The sequence below is a fragment of the Sardina pilchardus genome, chromosome 14, assembly GCF_963854185.1.
Source record: "Sardina pilchardus chromosome 14, fSarPil1.1, whole genome shotgun sequence".
NCBI classification, from domain to species: Eukaryota; Metazoa; Chordata; class Actinopteri; order Clupeiformes; family Clupeidae; genus Sardina; species Sardina pilchardus.
The window spans coordinates 14,069,827-14,088,886 of record NC_085007.1 but is presented as its reverse complement, the minus strand read 5'-3'; the positions used below and the strand labels follow the sequence as shown (position 1 = coordinate 14,088,886).

Genomic DNA, 19,060 nt, shown 5'->3' with positions numbered 1-19,060 from the left:
ACTCAATAAATGAAAATGCCAGTTCGGGAAGCACTATAACACAATAGAATGAAGTAAGTCTGTGCTACGCGCAAATTTTGAAGGGATCTACCATTTGCTGTTTGCGTAACTTGAAAATAATGCAATACTTTGATGTTTTTAAAATATAGCAAAGGAATAGTTCATACAGTTAGGCCTAAGCGGTGCTGACCTTGTGTGAAATCCATTTTTGGCACTACCCTTACCAACCTCATTTATCTTCCTTCAGTGTTCTTTCAGTCACCCTCATCCTGTGTTTTTCAATCACTCCAGTCTATCATTGAGGGCCAGAAGACTAATCTGACCACCGTTGCTGCACGGTATGTGGTCAGAGAGACGCCCTCTGAACCAACCCAACCTTGGGAGCGAACTTCAAGCGTAACTCTTCAACTCCCAGGCAGCATTATGTGCGAGTGGCCTTATGCACAGAGAGTCGAGCACAGGGGCCGAACACTGATACGAATCGAACTCTGGTTCAAAGGCCTGCGTAGTCTTCAGTGTCAGAGTCACCTCCTAGAAAACCGCCAGCAGGCAGAGGAGAGGGTGGCATATCGCCAGACAAACACGGTGTGGCGTGTGGCGTGACAACAGAGTTGTGGTCTTTCACCGCACTGTGGCCCGCCACCCCAAATCAATGACAGATCCGCTTGGCTGCCGCCAGTGGGCGATGAGAGGGGAACCCCACTGTCAAACCAGGCACTCACACATTACATCTTTCGACCACAGCGTGTGAACCTAAATGTTCTCACCAAAAGCCATACATAAACAGAGGGCATGAAGTCCTGTGATCTTGCGTTGCAAACTGACTGGATAGAAAAGAAGGCTACTGTTGACATGGTGCATGTGAGATGTAGTTCACCTACTTAATGTGTAGTTTAATAAAAAAAAATTGAAAGCTTCCATTCTGCACTCAGGTGAATATTTTGAGTCAAAGTGGTTGGCAGCATTCTTATGAGAATTATACCTAAGTGAAATTTGTTAATATAGGGTCACATAAAACCAAGACTTATTTGTTAGCCTAATTTATATTTCAGCTTTCGCGTCGACGTGAAATCTGCGTTAGCCCCAAAGTTTTTGTGACCACTTTGCATCAATGTCGTCTCAACATACACACAATTGTCATGATGGTATTGTATTAGGCTAGACTTTGCATGCCATCTTTCAAAATGTTAGAAATAGTCTTAGAGTTGGCATAGGCCTGCTGGTTAAAGATGGCTGAAATGTGGAACGGTGACGATGCGCACCTGCGCCAAAGTAGGCATATTACGCCATGCTAACTAACCTCAAGTCAAAAAATGATTCAAGGATTTTATTGAACCCGGTATAGTCACCCTTCTTGTTTTGTCACTGCGTTACTGTTACTGTTGGGGCCTAAACATACAGCAACGGAGAGGAACCAAACTCGTAGGCTTACCTTAGCCTATATTCATGGAGCCAGCTTACCTCCATGATGCTGAATGGAAACGCGACGACAAATCCTCCGAAGAAGAAGCAGCTCCAAACCAAAGACGACACGGAAGATAGCTAATCAACTAGCTCCTGGCTGCAGCAGATGACGACGTCCACCAAAACACTGGATCATTCCAACTGTTCAACTCAGTCTCCAGATGCTTCCATCAGCTAAGGTATTGTTCGTCCGAAGGGTAATTCTATTATTGATACCCAAAAGAAGTGATAATAGTCCACACAGCCCTCTGTAATGCCATTCAAACTCTTCTAGATATACCCGCCTAATCACAATTCGACATACAACAAATGATGTGAAAGTTATGTGGGCCTCACTCACTCGCAAAACCAAAGCACTGGAACATTACGATCAAAACCCGTTGCTTCAGAAACTGAGAAACTGGCAAACTTGGAAATAGGCTACACATCAGCAGAGTTTTAAAGAAAGATAACCAATGAGATAAAGGGTCTGAAATAAGATGGCTCATGACAAAGAGCCGATTTGTTTAATAATTATTTAAGAGATTCAGTTTTAGATATGACTAAATATTTTGGCTCAAGAGATAAAATTCCCATACCACCCAATTATAATTTAGCAGTTTAACATCTCATCTAAACCACAGGAAGTTCCCACTGCATCTCATGAGATTGGATTCAAGAAACATGAAGGCCATTATTGAAAAGAATGCTTTATTGACCTTTCACCTTATGATATTTGTCTTGCATTTATTGTCTGAAGTACATATTAATTCATGCCCTTGCTCCACTCCCATCACTTCAATATGTGTGTAGGGATAATGCAAGTGTGTCCAGGGTATCAGTCTGTAGTTGCCACTTGGCTGGATCAGCCATATAATACCTAACTCTGGTTCAGTGACCATTTAAATAAACAAATAAACTAGACTAAAATTCTCACCTCAAGTGTTGGACTTGTGTCATTCATCTCACATTGGTTTGATCACCTTCCCTCCTTGCGTGCAACCCCTCAAGACCTTTGAGTGAGATTATAGGATTAATAATTAGGCATAGTAAATACAATCTGTCATATCCGATTGCAATGCTCATGCCCTGTAGCAAGAAAGCTAACAATAATTTGAACGTTTGACCTTGTTTTAACCACTTTTGTGTTGCTCCTAGATGCTTGTGTACGGAATTGATCTAAACTGTAATACTTCCGAAACGGTGTATTTACCGCAGGTAGATCAATTTCTTCAAATAGGCTATTCTGAAACGAGTCAAATTTCTCTCGCTTTACTTTGGCACCAATCTGAAACTTGTATGGCTCTCACTGGATTCTAATTCTGAGATCCCTACACACACACACACACACACACACACACACACACACACACACACACACACACACACACACACACACACACACACACACACACACACAGCCCTCTGGTCCTCCCTTTGTATTAGTACCCAAGCTCCAGCCCTGGCCTTGGGAATATGATATCAGTCGTAAATCTCTGGAATGAGGACGTGCGATACCGGAGGTTGGGTTTTTCTGACCCCTCGGGCAGCTGTGTTCTGATGGGCCGCCCACCCCACTAAGGGACCACCGCAGAGGAGACACTTGCATGTAGAGTATCACTATCTCTTTTTGTTTTTCTCCACCCATGATTGAAAGTATACCTCTCTCTTTCTCTTTCTATCTTTCTCTAATTATCGATGTAGCCGTCTCTATCTACTTCTTTCCATCTTAACACTACCATGTACCATCATTCTCTATTTATCCTTCTCTTTCCGCCTTGTATTGTCAATGTACAGTATGTCTCTCTTTGTCTATCTATTTTCCTCTGTTTTTCTTTTCCTCTACTTTTCTTTTACTTGTTTTTCCTTTCGGGCTCTCTTTCTTACTCCATCCATCCCTGTTTTTACCGACCCTTTGGGCTTAACAACTCCGCAACTAGTACCATATGCATTTGCTGTTTTCAGATCTCATAAATGATTGAATTCTCAATCCTGCATCTGTTATGCCTCAAGTCACCATCTAATCTTTAGTGTCTTGGATTTTAATGGTGTGTGTGTGTGTGTGTGTGTGTGTGTGTGTGTGTGTGTGTGTGTGTGTGTGTGTGTGTGTGTGTGTGTGTGTGTGTGTGTGTGTGTGTGTGTGTGTGTGTGTGTGTGTGTGTGTGTGTGTGTGTGTGTGTGTTTGTGCAAGTGTGCGTGTGCGTATGTGTGTCTGCGTGTGTGTTCTGTGTATATTTTGAGTTTCTGTCTTCATATGTGAATATGTGGCTGACCTTTATGTATGCTGTATGTGTTTCAGTATCCTCCAAACAATACCTCCTATAAAGATTTTTATATTGTATCAGTGCACACGGTCATACACATAGCAAAGGATTATATATGGATTACATGGGACTTTCTGGTAATCTCCCTTTTTGGCACTACACTCATCAAATACTACATATTAGCTCCCACCCATATTGATTATCAATCACATTTAACATTTCTGATAGAAGTTACAGCTCTAGCATAGTGAAAGGGGAAAGATTCAACCAGTAGAGGGCGGTAGAGTATTATCCACAGAATAAAACTGAGCATCTATCAGTAATCCCACATGGCATCATTATTGTCTGGTCTTTGATATGATCTGCAGGGAATAGCACTTCATTTTAGCCTCAGTGATACTATAGCCATACCATCATTACTGTAATGACCGCATTGCTCCCATGTTGACGGTTACAATTAAAGCAGTGACGGTGGTGACGTCAACAAACACAATGGTCACCGTGACTGCACTGACAACAGTGATCTCATCAGCACTTCCACGATATATCAGATAACTGCTATAGCCCCGATGTCTCCTTGTTGTTTAATTACTCTGACCCCCGCCCGCTCGTATTGGCCTTGCAAGCCTGGCTGGGAACAAGGAGGCTGGGGGGGGCGGGGGGTGACGCACGGGCAGAGAGGGCGGCGAGGTGTGCGTGGGGGGGGGTGGGGGGGGGTTGGAGGCCAAGAAAGTGAATGGAAAAAAAAGGAGAGGGACCAGGAAGCCGGAATGTGGGTTCAGTGTGTGAGGTGATTGTTAGCAGAAATGTGTCAGCCTGATCCCCCTTCCCCTCCCCGCACGCACACACACATACACACCAGCACCCACCGCCACCACCAGTGCCCCCCCCCCCCCCCCCATCCCCCAACCCCATCCCCACTCCAGCCTCCCCAGGCCTGAGGGCCCCCGGGCGGGCTGAGGAGTTGTGAGTGAGGGCCGAGGTGTGGGGGACAATGCTGCTGAGCGGTGCACCACTGCGCTGCCGCAGATACCTTATCGCCCCGAGCCTTCAGTGGAACAAGCTGCGACGTCCAGGCAGGGTTGATGGGCGGCTGGGCAAGATGGAGTATGGAGAGGTGGAGGTGTGGGCTGGTGGTGGTGGTGGTGGTGGGGGGGTGTAGGAGTCAGTTCATTGTGGGGCATGGCATGTATTTAGCCATGTGTGGCCATGTCGCCGCCTTAACCCGCTCATGCCCAACCTTTCCAGCCTGCCCTGTGGCTTCGGCCTGCTGCCCGCTGGTGACCCACTGGCATCGAGGCCTCGCCACACGGGCTAAGGTGTGATGTGCTCCACTCCGCAGTATGACAGTCATGGTTTCATGTGTGGTTTCAGCTTGTGTAACATTATAGTTAAACCAAGCACTCAGATGTATGATATGAATTTTTTTCATTGCTTTTTCATATTTTGGCCATATTCTGGCATTCTCATTGTACAGGCCAAAGAATTTCTTGGTTAACTGATACTTTGCCAATTGCCAACAGTAAAGTGTCAGACAGAGCATTCGTGAAATCATACCATCAGATGCTATTTGCCTCTTTTATACAGGCGTCTTCTTCTTAAAGTTTAACCTGTGATGTCAACACCACCTCAGACATTTTTAGTCATTTAATATGAACTCTGACCTTATGACAGACAGACTGGAAGGGGAGGAATTGATCATACTGTAGGTGGGATTGTGAAGAAATATGTGAATATGAAATATGTGATTGTGAAGAATTACTCAAAAATATTTTTCAGTGAATTTTTATTGAAGACTTCCTGACAGTTACAGTATGTATGAATGCATGTGTCAATGCTGATGTTTATACCCCATGTTGCCTCGGCTGCTTAACCAATAACATACCTCCACTTACATTTTAAAAAGAAATGCTGACACGGTTTAAGCCAGTACAAACTTCCCCACTTAATCTTCAAACTTCATCATCATCATCCTCATCATCATCATCGCTTGTCTGCTCTATCAAAGAGTGATTAGATCCACAAAAGCACACATGAAATCTGCATAATATTCTTGCAGGACAGATTAGTGGTATGGACTTAACTGTCCCATAGACTGTTGAAGATTATAGCATCACAACTGTCCCATCATTTTGTCCGTCCGCTCCGTGTGCGCTCTTCTTTGCTGGCCTGGGAGTGAGACTGCTCTCCGTCAGGTCCTCTTCTTCTCTCCTCTTGCCTCTCCCACCCACCTGCCCCACTATTGGCATTCCTCTCTCCAGGCTTCCGGTCTCCGACTGTTCACAGATCATTCATTCACCGGCCCATGGGAGCCACACACACACACACACACACATACACACACACACACACACACACACACACACACACAGTTCTCTCATGACTTGCCCTCTTGTTGTTTTCATTTAAAGCAACAGTATGCAACAATTTGCCACTTTTTGATGCCATGTTTTTATGGTCATTTACTTTTGGTATTCTCTTCAAATGAATTCAGATGTTGTTGGTGGTGTTTGCAAAGCTTTTTAGAGAGCTAGCTCACTACTTTGACTAAAACTCCTGCTTTAGTGTGTGTGTGTGTGTGTGTGTGTGTGTGTGTGTGTGTGTGTGTGTGTGTGTGTGTGTGTGTATTAAGGAGAGAGGGAGAAAGAGAGAAACATGCATATACTTTCCCTCTCTCTCCTCTCTGTCACTTTCTCCCTCACTCCCTCTCATCTCAAACACATATACATCTGTACACAGACCCTCACATATGCAAGAGTACGCACACACACACACACACACACACACACACACACACGCATGCATGGAGCAACCCCCTGAGGAATCTACTCAGACCACACAGTGGATGTTCTCTGAAGTCCTCAGGTACATGTCACATGTGTATGATATTAGAGGTCCTGGAGCCCAAGAAGCAATGCTGGGGTTTCAGACATATTGGCTTTAGTCTGGGAGAAGGTGATGTGAATAGTGTAGCCTGCCCTGCATGATACCATTTCTGCTTTTGTCATTTAGAAGAGAGCACAGACAATGGCTGAGGTTCTCCCTTACATCACATAAGGTGTTGTGAAAGTTGATTAATTCATTTTGCATTCGGTCTTTATACATAACTTCTTATCCCATGGCAAATTAAGTATTTATTGAGTCTCAGGGACATAAGTACCCAGTTTTCCTTTTCAGTACGACTGAGAATGCATTCCAAAATTATGACGATAATGCAAAAACAAACCAAAATGATGATGCAGCGATTGATGCTATTTTTCCCCCCTTCACATTTTCCTTAAAGGTTTCCAAGCTTAGACTAGAAGCAACCCATTTGTTCTATAGCCTGCGTGGGCCTCGCTTAGCAGATGAACTGAGCAGTAATGGGACTTGTGGTACATGGCATCTTCGCATTTGTTGTTACATGTCCGTATCCACTCCCTCTACCTGTGTGTGTGTGTGTGTGTGTGTGTGTGTGTGTGTGTGTGTGTGTGTGTGTGTGTGTGTGTGTGTGTGTGTGTGTTTTATGCATTCTCTATGTAGTCGGAGTTATTTCAACACATTCCACCACTTCCCTTCACTTCCTGCTGTGACTATATAGCCACAGGTTAGCTAACAAGTTTATTGTAGAAGTATGTTGCTCTTTGCCGTAGTATGTCAGACTAATTAGCTGTTCACTTTGACCTTATTTTCGTCGCAAAACAGCTTGAGAAAGGCAACGTTTTGCTACATTTCGTGTCTCCGCGCGTTTGTTTGTATAAGCGGCACTAAGTATTTTGCTCAGAGCAGAACCCTACAAACAAACAGATGTTATGTATGAACAGTAAATTATTCCTCAAAGATTACCCAAAATGGTGCAAAGATGAATTTGAACGCATGCCTTGGCACATGTTCCTTGATTGCTGCGCGCACGGATGCCTGCACTTCCTATATGATTGCCATTACAGGGCACTGAAATGAGTCCTTGTTCACAATTTGGTTTACCCATTGTAAGGACTTATTCTCATTAGACAGCGTTACTGGACTAGCTGACCTGCCAAACACGCGAAGGTGGGGCCGTGGTCCACTCAATTCACTGATTTGGGTGCGTGTAATGACGTGCCACCATATATGGGAAGCTCTCGACCTGTTGCTGGAGTTGTTGTCAGCGCGCATTCATCTACTCTTTTGGTAGTGTGTTCCTATCTGTGAAGTTAGTAGAATGTGGTATAGATTAACTTCCCTCATTCGACTTCAAAGTCTACCAGAAAACGTAGCAGAAAGAATATGTTTCGAGTCCCAATTACCTTTCCATCCCACAACGATTGAAACGTTTATAATGTCATTCCGGTATACATTTTTGCATTTTTTTAAAAAAATAGTAGTTCGCAATTTCCAATAAAACGCGTCAACATTCTAAATATGTTTGTTAGTTTCTCGTGGATTAGGATTTTGCAATGAAAGGCTGAGGATAATTTTGCGATGGTACGGAATATGTATAATGGTCTTACATTATACTGCATACTCGTAAAGCAACTCCTTTTCGTTTTATAACGTTTGCCATACTTTTTGCGCATTCAACAACTCAAAATATAAAACCTGTAATGCGCAAAACATCATTTGTTGTGTTTTTAAGTGGGGAAAACTAAGTACAGTACGCCCTAGGCTACAGTAATTGTGGCATCTTGAAATAATGACTTACATGTAATGCCAATGAGAGGCTTGATGAATTAATTGGTGATGCGTTGATGAGGAGTTCAATATTATGTTTGGATTTACGTCCCCAAAAAAACATCTCCATGGTGGATAAGAGTAGCCTAGTCCGCTTGTTGTAAGACAATCTGATGGCGCATAAACTTGTCAAAGATCTCTGAATTCAATCTACATTTTAAATGTCTTGTATTCCTGGTATCATTTTACAAAATGCAGACTTAAAAGCGCTCTAGAACTATGCAAAAACTTGTAAGAAAAAATGGGCATTGGATTTGCAGGGGTTGCAACTCTTGTTGCATATGCCCCTTGCTGACCCGGTAAGCAATTTCTAGTTGTTCCTAGAGGCTAAGCCCTTGGAATATATAATCAGTTTATTTTAAAGAAAACTTTGATCTTATATCGTTACTCAGTGTTACTCATCTTCATCAAAATATTCAGTCCAGATTTAGATCAGATTTTGTTTTAGTTTTGAACTCATCCAATAATAGAAATTTCTGGAAATTATCTGCAAAAAGAATATTCGATTCTTTCTCTGACTCTTCCAATAAGTTATTAATAGTTAATTGCACAGTTCCAACATGCATTTGCTGTCTGGCCCCACATAGTTTCACATGCACTACAACACGCATCACGCAAACTTGCACACATTCATTCGCTCATTATAAACCGTTATAAACAAGTCTAATCAGAAAGGCTATATATCATATATGTCATATAAAATGTTGGATGGAGAGTTAGATTAAACTTTATTCATTTGTATCTGTTCTTTGTCAACCTACTTCATACTCCTTCGGTGAACCTTTACTTCAATTCATTCTTGTAAACTAACTGGTTTTACACCAACTTTATTGAAATGCACTCTGGCTGAGTCTCTATTGTGTTAGCGTGTTATTATTGAACTACTGCTGATAGTGTTAAGCTTTAGTAAATTGTAGATGGAGTGTTGAGTGACCTTTTGTCCTTTTGCAGGAAAAGAAATGGTAGCCGGATATTTTTATTCAGTGGTATGATTGCACTATAGGCTATACATGCCAACTAAGTTTTAGACACACACAATTTCATAATTAACTGTCTCGGCCGAAATGTATAATGACTTAAAACAATTCCTGTATTCTCTCGGATGAAGTAGCCGGCCAAACTGTCTATTCGAACTGTTTTAGGATACTTGCCTAGTGGTAACTTACTAGACGCCCCAGTGCATTGGTAATAAAAAAAAAAATGTTGTCGTTTGCACAATTAAGTCAGAGCCCTGACTTTGAGATAAGATAAATGACCAGACAGATGATTGGCACGGATTTGGCGTTGGAGATGAACATGTACAAACCGCCTATCAGAGAAGTAATGAGCCATTGATCTGAGGTACATAAGGTGTCTGTGGCATGATGACATTTCTGTTGTGCTTATTTGTAAAATATGAAGTAGTGGCCCTGCTCGAGGCTAATTGATCCTCTACGATATTTGGAGCTTTAACTCCATCTGAATCTTGCTGACTTAAGTGCTATTTAGAGTTTTGAAAAAAAAAATGATGTATATGATGCAGAGATTGTTTTCTTTCATTATTCTGACAAATATGTTATTCAGCAGAACTCTACCCAAATAAATTTCGTCTAGATAGTGTGAAAGTTTTCTTTCATCATGTTTGACATAAATGGTTCGGGACTTATTTTGATGTGTGCAGATTAATGTAGACTAGCCTACTGTATGAGCTGGGGATTCAGGTGAATGTACTCTCTTGTTAGTTCTTTTGCGCAGAGGTTAGTGGACGTTGGCAACATGCTTTCAAATTAAAATTGCATTCTGTTAAGGGACACAAGTAACTCCACATGACGAGATTCTCATAGGAAAAGAATAGTCTTAAACTTCCTGCAGAGACTGAGCTAGAAATGAATTTCGTCCTTGTCGCCCATGCAGTGGACGTTGTGAGTTCACATAAGATAGGCTAATCAGAATTTAAGCACACGAAAGTACGCACTGTTGAACTCCAGCGAAATTCAATCAAACAGGTAAACAATCATCATAGGTTACTCTGAGACTATGGCTGATATTGTTTCACTTACCTAACAATATGCTGAGCCCCGTGTTTAGTGGGAATAATATCAAGTTACTTGTGCAAGCAAGTAGCCTATCATTTATAGCCTTACTAGTGAGAACACACTTACCCGACATAACTCATGGTTATAATCATGATGCCATTCGCTCTATAATCTGCGGCACTCCTTTGGTTGAGCTTTCAGGTCAGACTATCTCTGAGTACAGCTGCTGTGTTTTCTCTCGTGAAATTATCGACGGGAGAGCGCGGTGCCTCTGAGGCAGCCAAGGGTGACACGCAGCTCGGCTCGTATCTCGCGGACAGCTCTTGAGATGCGCGTTGCCCTCGGGGCCGGCTAGAATTAGGCTACTTTACCGTGCAAGTTCGCCAGATTGCCATTTTAGCATCACATACGACCAGCTCCCTGCTATTTTCTTTGCACCGGCGGGTTATCAGACGCTAGTCTATATTTAGCGCAGCCTGAATTGAGGGTGCCTGTGCCACTTGCGCTGCCTCCATTCTCCAAATAGGTACGATGCAACTACTCAAAGAAAATACCATCAACGTGTCTATAATATAAATTAAACTGAATTAAGCCTGTTGCATGGGTACAGTGGGTCCGTTATTACATAGTTATAGCATATTACCATAACTGTGGCCCAAAAGGGGACGTAATGCCTTTATCCTGACAAATATGTCTTATTGGGCACCGAGATCATTCTGAAATGGCCAGTTAAACGTCTAAACGGCGTTTGTCTTTCATCTGGCAGTTATTGTACAGTGATAACTTAAGCGTGACACTTCATAAGAAGCTTAGTCGTGTAATTAATATGACATGTTAGCGACGAAATATGTGTTGCCTGCAGTCCTTCAAACTGCAAGGAGAACATGAACATTTGAGAGTGTTGTGGTTAGCCGATTCATTTGTGGTCTGAACGAAAAATATGAATGGGCCTGAGTACGTGAGCGTGTCTGCGCCCATTAGTGTTTGTGCAGGTTTTGCGTGTTGGCGATGGAGGAGACACGACTGGTCAAAAGTACTAACGTGAAATCTTGAAGGGTAGAATTTTGACGTAGTGACATGCACACACTATTTTCTTTTTTCTTATGCATGGACACCATGGTTTAAATGTTCATACAAGCACAGCTTTTAACTGGAATTTTGGCCTACAGTGACGTCTGTGTTAGCATCCAACTAGGTAAGGTCTGTGCCTTCCTCCTAAATGGAATCAATTGCAAAGTGTGAAATTTGGGTTGCTTTAACAACATAGATCCCACTGCATATCTTAAATATACTTTCTAGCCATACCTCCTGTCCAAATATCATCTAAACAAGTTGTCCGCGTCATGGTTGGTGAGTGTTAACCAGAATCTGTAAATCTGTTGTGTCGACTATGTTGTCACCTCCAAGTGACATTTAGTCTAGTTTCATTTCACTTGCTGTTGAATTCTGACAGGAATGTTTACATAAAGTAATTTTCTCTCTCTTGGATACATTGAGACTGCCGTATTCCTGTAATTTAATGACAAGAGTAAACTACATTCAGACGACAATGATTGGAGGATTGAAACACGCACTTTTCCCTATACTGTAATTTGAAGGGCAGCCTGCGATGACCATCACGCACAAAGATGACATAGGCTACCTTTAGGCTATAATTGCGATGATCTTTTTGTGACATTTTCTTGATGTCCTCCATAATTTAAGTTTAGTGCTCAACAAAAAGGTGTGCGTGAGTTAAAAGGACCGATATATTCTGCGTTAGCATCCTAATCGTATATTTTGGGCTCCTTCAAGAATGGCAACGAACAGCAGATTAATTATGCTTACCAACATTTGAACCTTTTTGTGCATTCCTTACATAATTAATGGTGACAAATCTGGACAAAAGTGACTATGTAGATATGCAGTTATTCCTTTTTCATAATAAAATCATTCATATGGAAAATATCTTCGTTGGTCATGTCAAAAAGATTTGGAGGAACGCGGGGGGCAAAGGGATGGGGGTGGGGACGTGAGCGCGAGCTAAACTGAGGATGGACCAATGCTGTTTCAGCACTGGCTTCAGACACTGCGAGTAACCCCGACTACGTCGTTTGCCTCCGCGTTTCCGCTTTGGAGAGCAGCAAGATTGGGCCAGTAGAGAGCGAGCTCTGAGAGAGAGAGGGAGGGAGAGAGAGAGGAAGGCGGTGACAGACCTGCTCTTGTAGAGGACTACTACAATGGTATGCGCGATCACCAGGGCAGGCTTTCTGGAAAACGGTCCACAAGGTTAAAATAATAGGCCTACATCTTGTCGTAATAGTAGTTACTGCTATTTACCCGCTGCGATCATTTTAATCATTCGCTCATCAAATCTTTGCATTCCCTGGTCCTTTGGCAAAGGGACATTTTCGGCGGGCATTGAGAGGACGAAACCCAATGGGTTTACTGGATAGCATTCTGCGAGCTACACGCTTGGATTTGTTCTAATAAAGGGAAACTTCATAAACACATTGCTCCTTTTGAAGTGGGAAGATATCGGGTTGGTTGCTAACGGATTCGCCGCTCTGCCAATCTAGCAGCAGAATACAAGGTAAACGTTGTCTGCTGTCCATGTTCTCTCACGTCTGTGCAATTATTGGTCCACTTATGGTCATTGTTATTTCAGTCCCTTGCGGCCATCGAGACATTTCGTCAAAGAATGTCTTTGTCAACCAGTGACGATGAATATATTTTTTAAAAGCGTTAATTATGATAGGTTTATCGTTGAGCTTCCTGCTGTCAGTGAAATAGGGCATTCGAAATATTAGCCTACTACTTGAAATAGCCTACCAAATTTGAGCTCGAAAACAGTCAAAGTGATTTGTTTTGTGTGCCCCGCTTGGTGTTGTGAAAATGCTTGAAACGGTTTATCTCGAAGGCAATAGTATCGTCCTTATAATACGATTTGTTTGTTTTGGCTGATTGCATGTGTGGACCTTAGCTAGTATCAACTATAACGTTAACAATTTACTTTTCAAGCATTCTGCGCATCTATTCTGTGAAAAAGTGAAATATGAACATGCCTTTTGAAAGTCTGTTGGAATAGGTCAGTATCTTAAGTTTATTGAAATTGGCTACATCAGTTGCCATAGAGTATCACAAAGAATTCAGCATGAATAACCTCAAAACATAAACATCCATTGGTAATATCAGTGCTGTGTTAAAACATTGATAGTACAACCGTCTGACACAGAAACAGCCTATACGAGACTTTTGTTCTGAAAAACAAAATGGCAAAATATCTGTTTGTAGGCCTACATGGATTATGTCAAAATATAACCTCAGTGAATGGACAGTATATTTTGAGTGCTTGGAGGCCTATGACATTACGCGTGTGAGTGTGTGTGTGTGTGTGTGTGTACGCGCGCGTGTGTGTATATGTACGCGCGCGTTTTTGTGTAGGTTCTTATTCGTTTGCGTCTCTGTGACGGGTTATCAACATATTCTGCAGTTAGTTTAAATTTCAGATGCATTTTTATCCCCTCATATGGTCAGAGTATGATTACATTGCTGCAGGCCAATAGCCATCCCAAAAGGTGGCGTTCTGTTGGTAGAACATTTTTTTTGTCTTTTTGTTTTGACCATAACCTTTGCAAGTAAAGATATTTGGTTGGGACTATATGGTTTTCCACCTCTGCCTATGGCCATCTTAATGTTTAATTATATAGCAAACGGCAAGCTTGCAGTTCACGCCTCTCCTCGATCTGACAGTTGGATCCCTGCTTACGAGGCCTCCCGACATGGCGGACAACGAGGAAGCGTTTGGTCTCCAAAATTCGCCAAGTGAAACGGAATCGAAGGATTTACACACTGAAAGTAAACCGGAGAAACAAAATGGAACTTCAAGCAAATCGCCGTCATCGCAGACAACTTATATTCAACAGGTTAGGCCTATCCCATGCCTCAGGGGCCTCGGAGTATTGTTGTAATCAAATTCTGAATATATATAACTGATATTGTCTGTAGACTGTCTTCTGTTTATGTTGCTGACTAAGCATAGCATACATGTCTTGTAACTGTTGCAATTTACTAGCGAAGGTCAAAATATGTTCTTTGACATTTGCGAGTAAGTTTACTGTCTGTTCACAATAACAACAGTTTAATAATGGAAAATGTATTACATACACATATATTGAATAGGCTGTAATACATGCATAATAACGTCAATAAGGCAGCATGACAAAAAAAAGCTATTCTACGCAATGTGCTTTGTATATCAAGCTGTGTGTTTTGGTATTTATCCGTGCAAAGGGCGCATTCTGTATAGTTATTGATGGCTTTCTGTTTTTGTATGTTTTAAGGGAATGGAAGGAATTAAGGTATATTTGCATGAAAGGGAGCTGTGGATGAAATTTCACGAAGTGGGCACAGAAATGATAATCACCAAAGCTGGCAGGTAAGATACATTTTCATTAAGAGAGCAAATTGCACCAGTGTTGCTATTTTGCGCTGACATGCATGCTTGTGTTCTCCATTTCTGACATAATCAAGTGAAATGAAATGAAAAGCACAGCCTTTTCTGCCATGGAATGACACGTTGGCTGTTTGGTCACCATGCATTCCAAAGGGGGCAGGCCTCAAAACAACATAGGTCCTGTCTGGTAGTTTTAGCCATATGAAGCACACAAAGCTTTTATTGCAGGTACAGCATAGCAGAGATAGAAGCCTACTAAGCTTCTTTTTTTTATTATTATACATTTTTTTTTAGAAAGTCTGATTATGGCAAGAGTGATTTATGGAATTTGTTGCCTTGTGTGGGAGGCATCTCTAATGATGTAGGGCAGTTGGCATTGTTCCCTTCACAATGTTGTATATGTTACAGGAATATGACTGTTAAGAGTGTTGGAAGTCTCTGGACAGTTTTGCTCTCGAATAAATTAAGTCTGACGGTCTCGGTGTGAAACTTATGAATGTCATTTACTTACTGCCTTGTGTTTGCAATGGCGATCTCTGTCTTGGTTAACGAAAGACGACACAAAGTAGCGTTCTTGACTCTGAAGCAGACAATTACAGTTGCAAGAACAATATGGCGTATTAGGCCAAGGCGTGAGAGAAGCCATTCAATGCCACCTGCCTCAAATAAGGGATTATAGTCTGTTAAAAATGGTGTCCGCACAGGGCAATTTTGTTGACTATGAATTAGCTCTTGCTCTGTTGAAAAGCAGGTTCGTGTAAATGTTCTGAGATTGTAGGCTGCGGTCATTGGTTGATTCAGTTTCTTGCAAGCATTTTGCAGCACACACAGGCTTAGGCAGTTTGAACACCCCCTTTCACTATATCGTGGGTTGATATAGCTTTGTTGTGGTCTGCATTTAGAGATGCAGATGCACAGAATGTTTTCGTGTCTCAGCGTATTGTGGCAACCTTGAATATATGTGATCTAGTCTATGCCTGCATGGCATGAGACAGAGATGACATTTTATGATTTTTATCTACAAAACTATTTAATTTCAGCAGTTGAAATTACAGGATGTATTTTCTTCTTCGTTTATAACTAACTACAATTACGTCTAGACCTATATTATTTTAGAGACAGTCTTGTCCTTGACAACAGTTTTACTGCAAGTAATCTTAAATACAACAAAATACAAAAATCCACATCCATGCTCCCAGCATATCACTGTGTGTGCTTTCAGGTATTTTACACGACTTTTAGACGGTAAATATGTCCGTATGTCTAGTATGGTGGTCCGTGCTCATGTTAACAAATTGTCTTGCGGGTCTCAGGTATTTATTATTCATTAGGCCCAGGGCTGTGTCGCCGATATAGTCAGCTAGTCTGAACTGTCTTTCAGTAGGCAATGGCGATATGTATGCTCTTCTCGGCTAGAGCATAAAGCAGCCTTTGAATTTGGTTAAATGTTCTCCGTTTAACTTGAGGCATGTTAACCATTCCTGTCTACCCAAAGCCCTCAGCCTCTCTTCTGTCGTCCCCAGCGTATGGGCCTCAGTAGTCGTCCTTCATTCTTAGTTAATGCCTTTGACTGCATTCCTCTTTGATCGACCTAATCCAGATTTAAATATTTATTTATTTGGACTATTTTGTTTTAGTTGATTATTGATTGTTGAGATTGTATGTGGATGATCAATTCATAAATGTTATTTAGACGCAAGTTCAGACTAAGTCTATAGGCCTATATTTCCATATGTTAATTGCAAGTAGACATTTGCACATAAGGATGGAACATTCCAAGTAACCAAGTTGTAGCCTGTGATGATCTTCAACTTTTTTTAGTAAGAATAACTTCGAATTGTATTGTTACTCTCTATTGGTAGTTGATTTCATTTGTCAGAGTTTTCATGATATAGGCCGAACAGTTAAATTAAGTGCAAAGGCCTACATTTCGCACTAGATTATATTTGAAAAAGAAAATGCAGCCCAAATAATCGAAATAAATGGAGATGTAAACGTCCATGCAGACATATTTTATTTGATTGGGAATTATTTGGGATTGCTGACTATATTCATGTTCGTCTTAGTAAACAAGCAACAGGTCGGCAACCTACCTTACACGGTCGATAATCGTGGAAGTAGGCCTATGATTATTGGCCGAATGGAATTCAAAAACATATTCAACACTATTGAAAGATCAATTAGGCTATGGGAGAAAGTGACGTTGACCTTTTAAGATATAATTAGCCTAGCCTATGTTATTTTATTCAAACACCTAACTGTACATAAGTACATATTGTACAGCAGTGAAAACAATCTTTTTTATGTTTTATGTTGCCTTCTGGACAATCTTGAATCACAAACCTTGCAGTTCAATGATGTTTTCTTTCTTCTATTTATAGGCGAATGTTCCCCAGCTTCAAAGTTAAGGTGACTGGACTGAACCCCAAAACGAAATATATACTTCTGATGGATGTCGTGCCTGCGGATGACCACCGCTATAAATTTGCCGACAATAAATGGTTCGTATACGTATAAGACACAATAGCTGTTCCAGTACCAGTGGTATTTAGGCACCATTTCAAGAACTCTTAGTTTGCATTGAAGGTGATATAAAATGCTCAATATTTCTTTTAATGGTAAAAGTATATTCGTTACTCGGGGGGAAATGGCCTATAATTTGGTTCCAGTGGCGTATCTAAGTGCAACTATGTCCAGTAATATCCCTAGTTTTCAGCTTAAAGTTACTGTCTATAGAGTTAAAATGCTTGGGCATGAATTGTTTATGACGCATATAAAAATAAAAATCAAAAAGTAGGCCTACAGGGAGCATCGTTTAGCGACGAACATATTGAGATGCAAATTGTACAAAAAAAGTTTCGACATGCAAAAAATCCTTAGGTTTACTGCCCTAGTCAGATTGCAACTTTAAGTAGGTCAATATACAGTCAATGCTCCAATTTATTTATGAAGTATTTTGGACTCCTTTAAGTAGATCTTGGCGCCTCTGTCACATAAAATAAATTCCAAATGCATATTTAAATATTCTCTTGTAAATAAAAGTTCTTCTCTGACCAGCTAAGCAGAAATGTGGTTTACAGTGTGTGTGTGTGTGTGTGTGTGTGTGTGTGTGTGTGTGTGGATGGGGGAGGGGTGGTGTAAGTTGCGGAGTGGGGATTTCTTGGCAAGTATAGTCAAAACTAAATAAAGGCGAATGTCATTTTTTTGTCGGATGAAAATGGCCAGAAGTGCAGCAACGAAGACCTCTTAGCACTTCTCTGTGCACTTTTTGCGCAGTGCTCGCAGCTATGAAAATTCTCTGCTGGCTTAGGCTAATGGCCGTATTTTCTAACCTTGTCCCATTGCAACGGTTTGGGTCAGTGCCTTTGAATGGGCGTGTGTGTAGTGATGATGCACCAGCCAATAATTGATAATTACCTATCCCTGAACTAATCACCCTTATGATCAAACACTGTTAGTTTACATAACAAAGCGACTTTTCAGTTCCACCGATGAACCTTGCAAAGCAGCTAATCTCACAAGCTTGTTATTGCTGTTTTCATTTGTTCCTTTGCCTCGTGGGCAGTTGTTGTTCAGATGAGCGGGCCAAATCTCGGTCACTGTAGACTTGGGGCCATTTACGAGATCTCATGTTAGGCCTACCAAGTTACCTGTGTATAGTCTACTCATATTAGCCCCCAAGGCTATCGTAATTGAAGAAAACAAATCACAAGTAAGCCTATAGGCCTCAGTGTAGAATCAGGTCTTTTCTCAAATTAAGAATACCCTATTAATTATCTTTTTGTGAAATTGCTCTATAAGAAGCACAGAGCTACATTATTATAAACGCGCACTGACATGCATCACCATTTCGTATCTAATTGCTTTAAATAGTGTTTGTCAGGGGACGGATAGTAGCCTACCTTATTGCCGAGGTTTGTAGGGTTGCTTGAATATTAACGGTGAACTTTACTTGAACGTAGGGAGTGTTCTGCGGGCCCGGGTCACTGAGGTGTGAGTTAAAATGTTGGGATTTTTCTTCTGCGGTTTAGGTCCGTCACTGGGAAAGCAGAGCCGGCGATGCCCGGGAGGCTCTACGTCCACCCGGACTCCCCTGCCACAGGAGCGCATTGGATGAGGCAGCTTGTCTCTTTTCAAAAGCTTAAGCTGACTAACAACCACCTCGATCCCTTCGGGCACGTAAGTATATGGTTGTTTTAGATGATTTTGTCCAA

General features: G+C 41.6%; 1 protein-coding gene across 1 annotated transcript in view; it reads left to right on the top strand.

Annotated features, from left to right (window-relative positions):
• The first annotated feature begins 1,516 nt into the window (after positions 1-1,516).
• The window catches only part of tbx5a (T-box transcription factor 5a), a 31,799-nt gene continuing 14,255 nt past the window's right edge, over positions 1,517-19,060 (top strand). Inside the window, exons 1-5 of the mRNA XM_062554224.1 lie at positions 1,517-1,643; positions 14,144-14,316; positions 14,734-14,828; positions 17,228-17,347; positions 18,878-19,025. Coding sequence (XP_062410208.1) covers positions 14,173-14,316; positions 14,734-14,828; positions 17,228-17,347; positions 18,878-19,025 — 507 coding nt within the window. The 5' untranslated portion in view covers positions 1,517-1,643; positions 14,144-14,172. The remainder of the gene's footprint in view (positions 1,644-14,143; positions 14,317-14,733; positions 14,829-17,227; positions 17,348-18,877; positions 19,026-19,060) is intronic.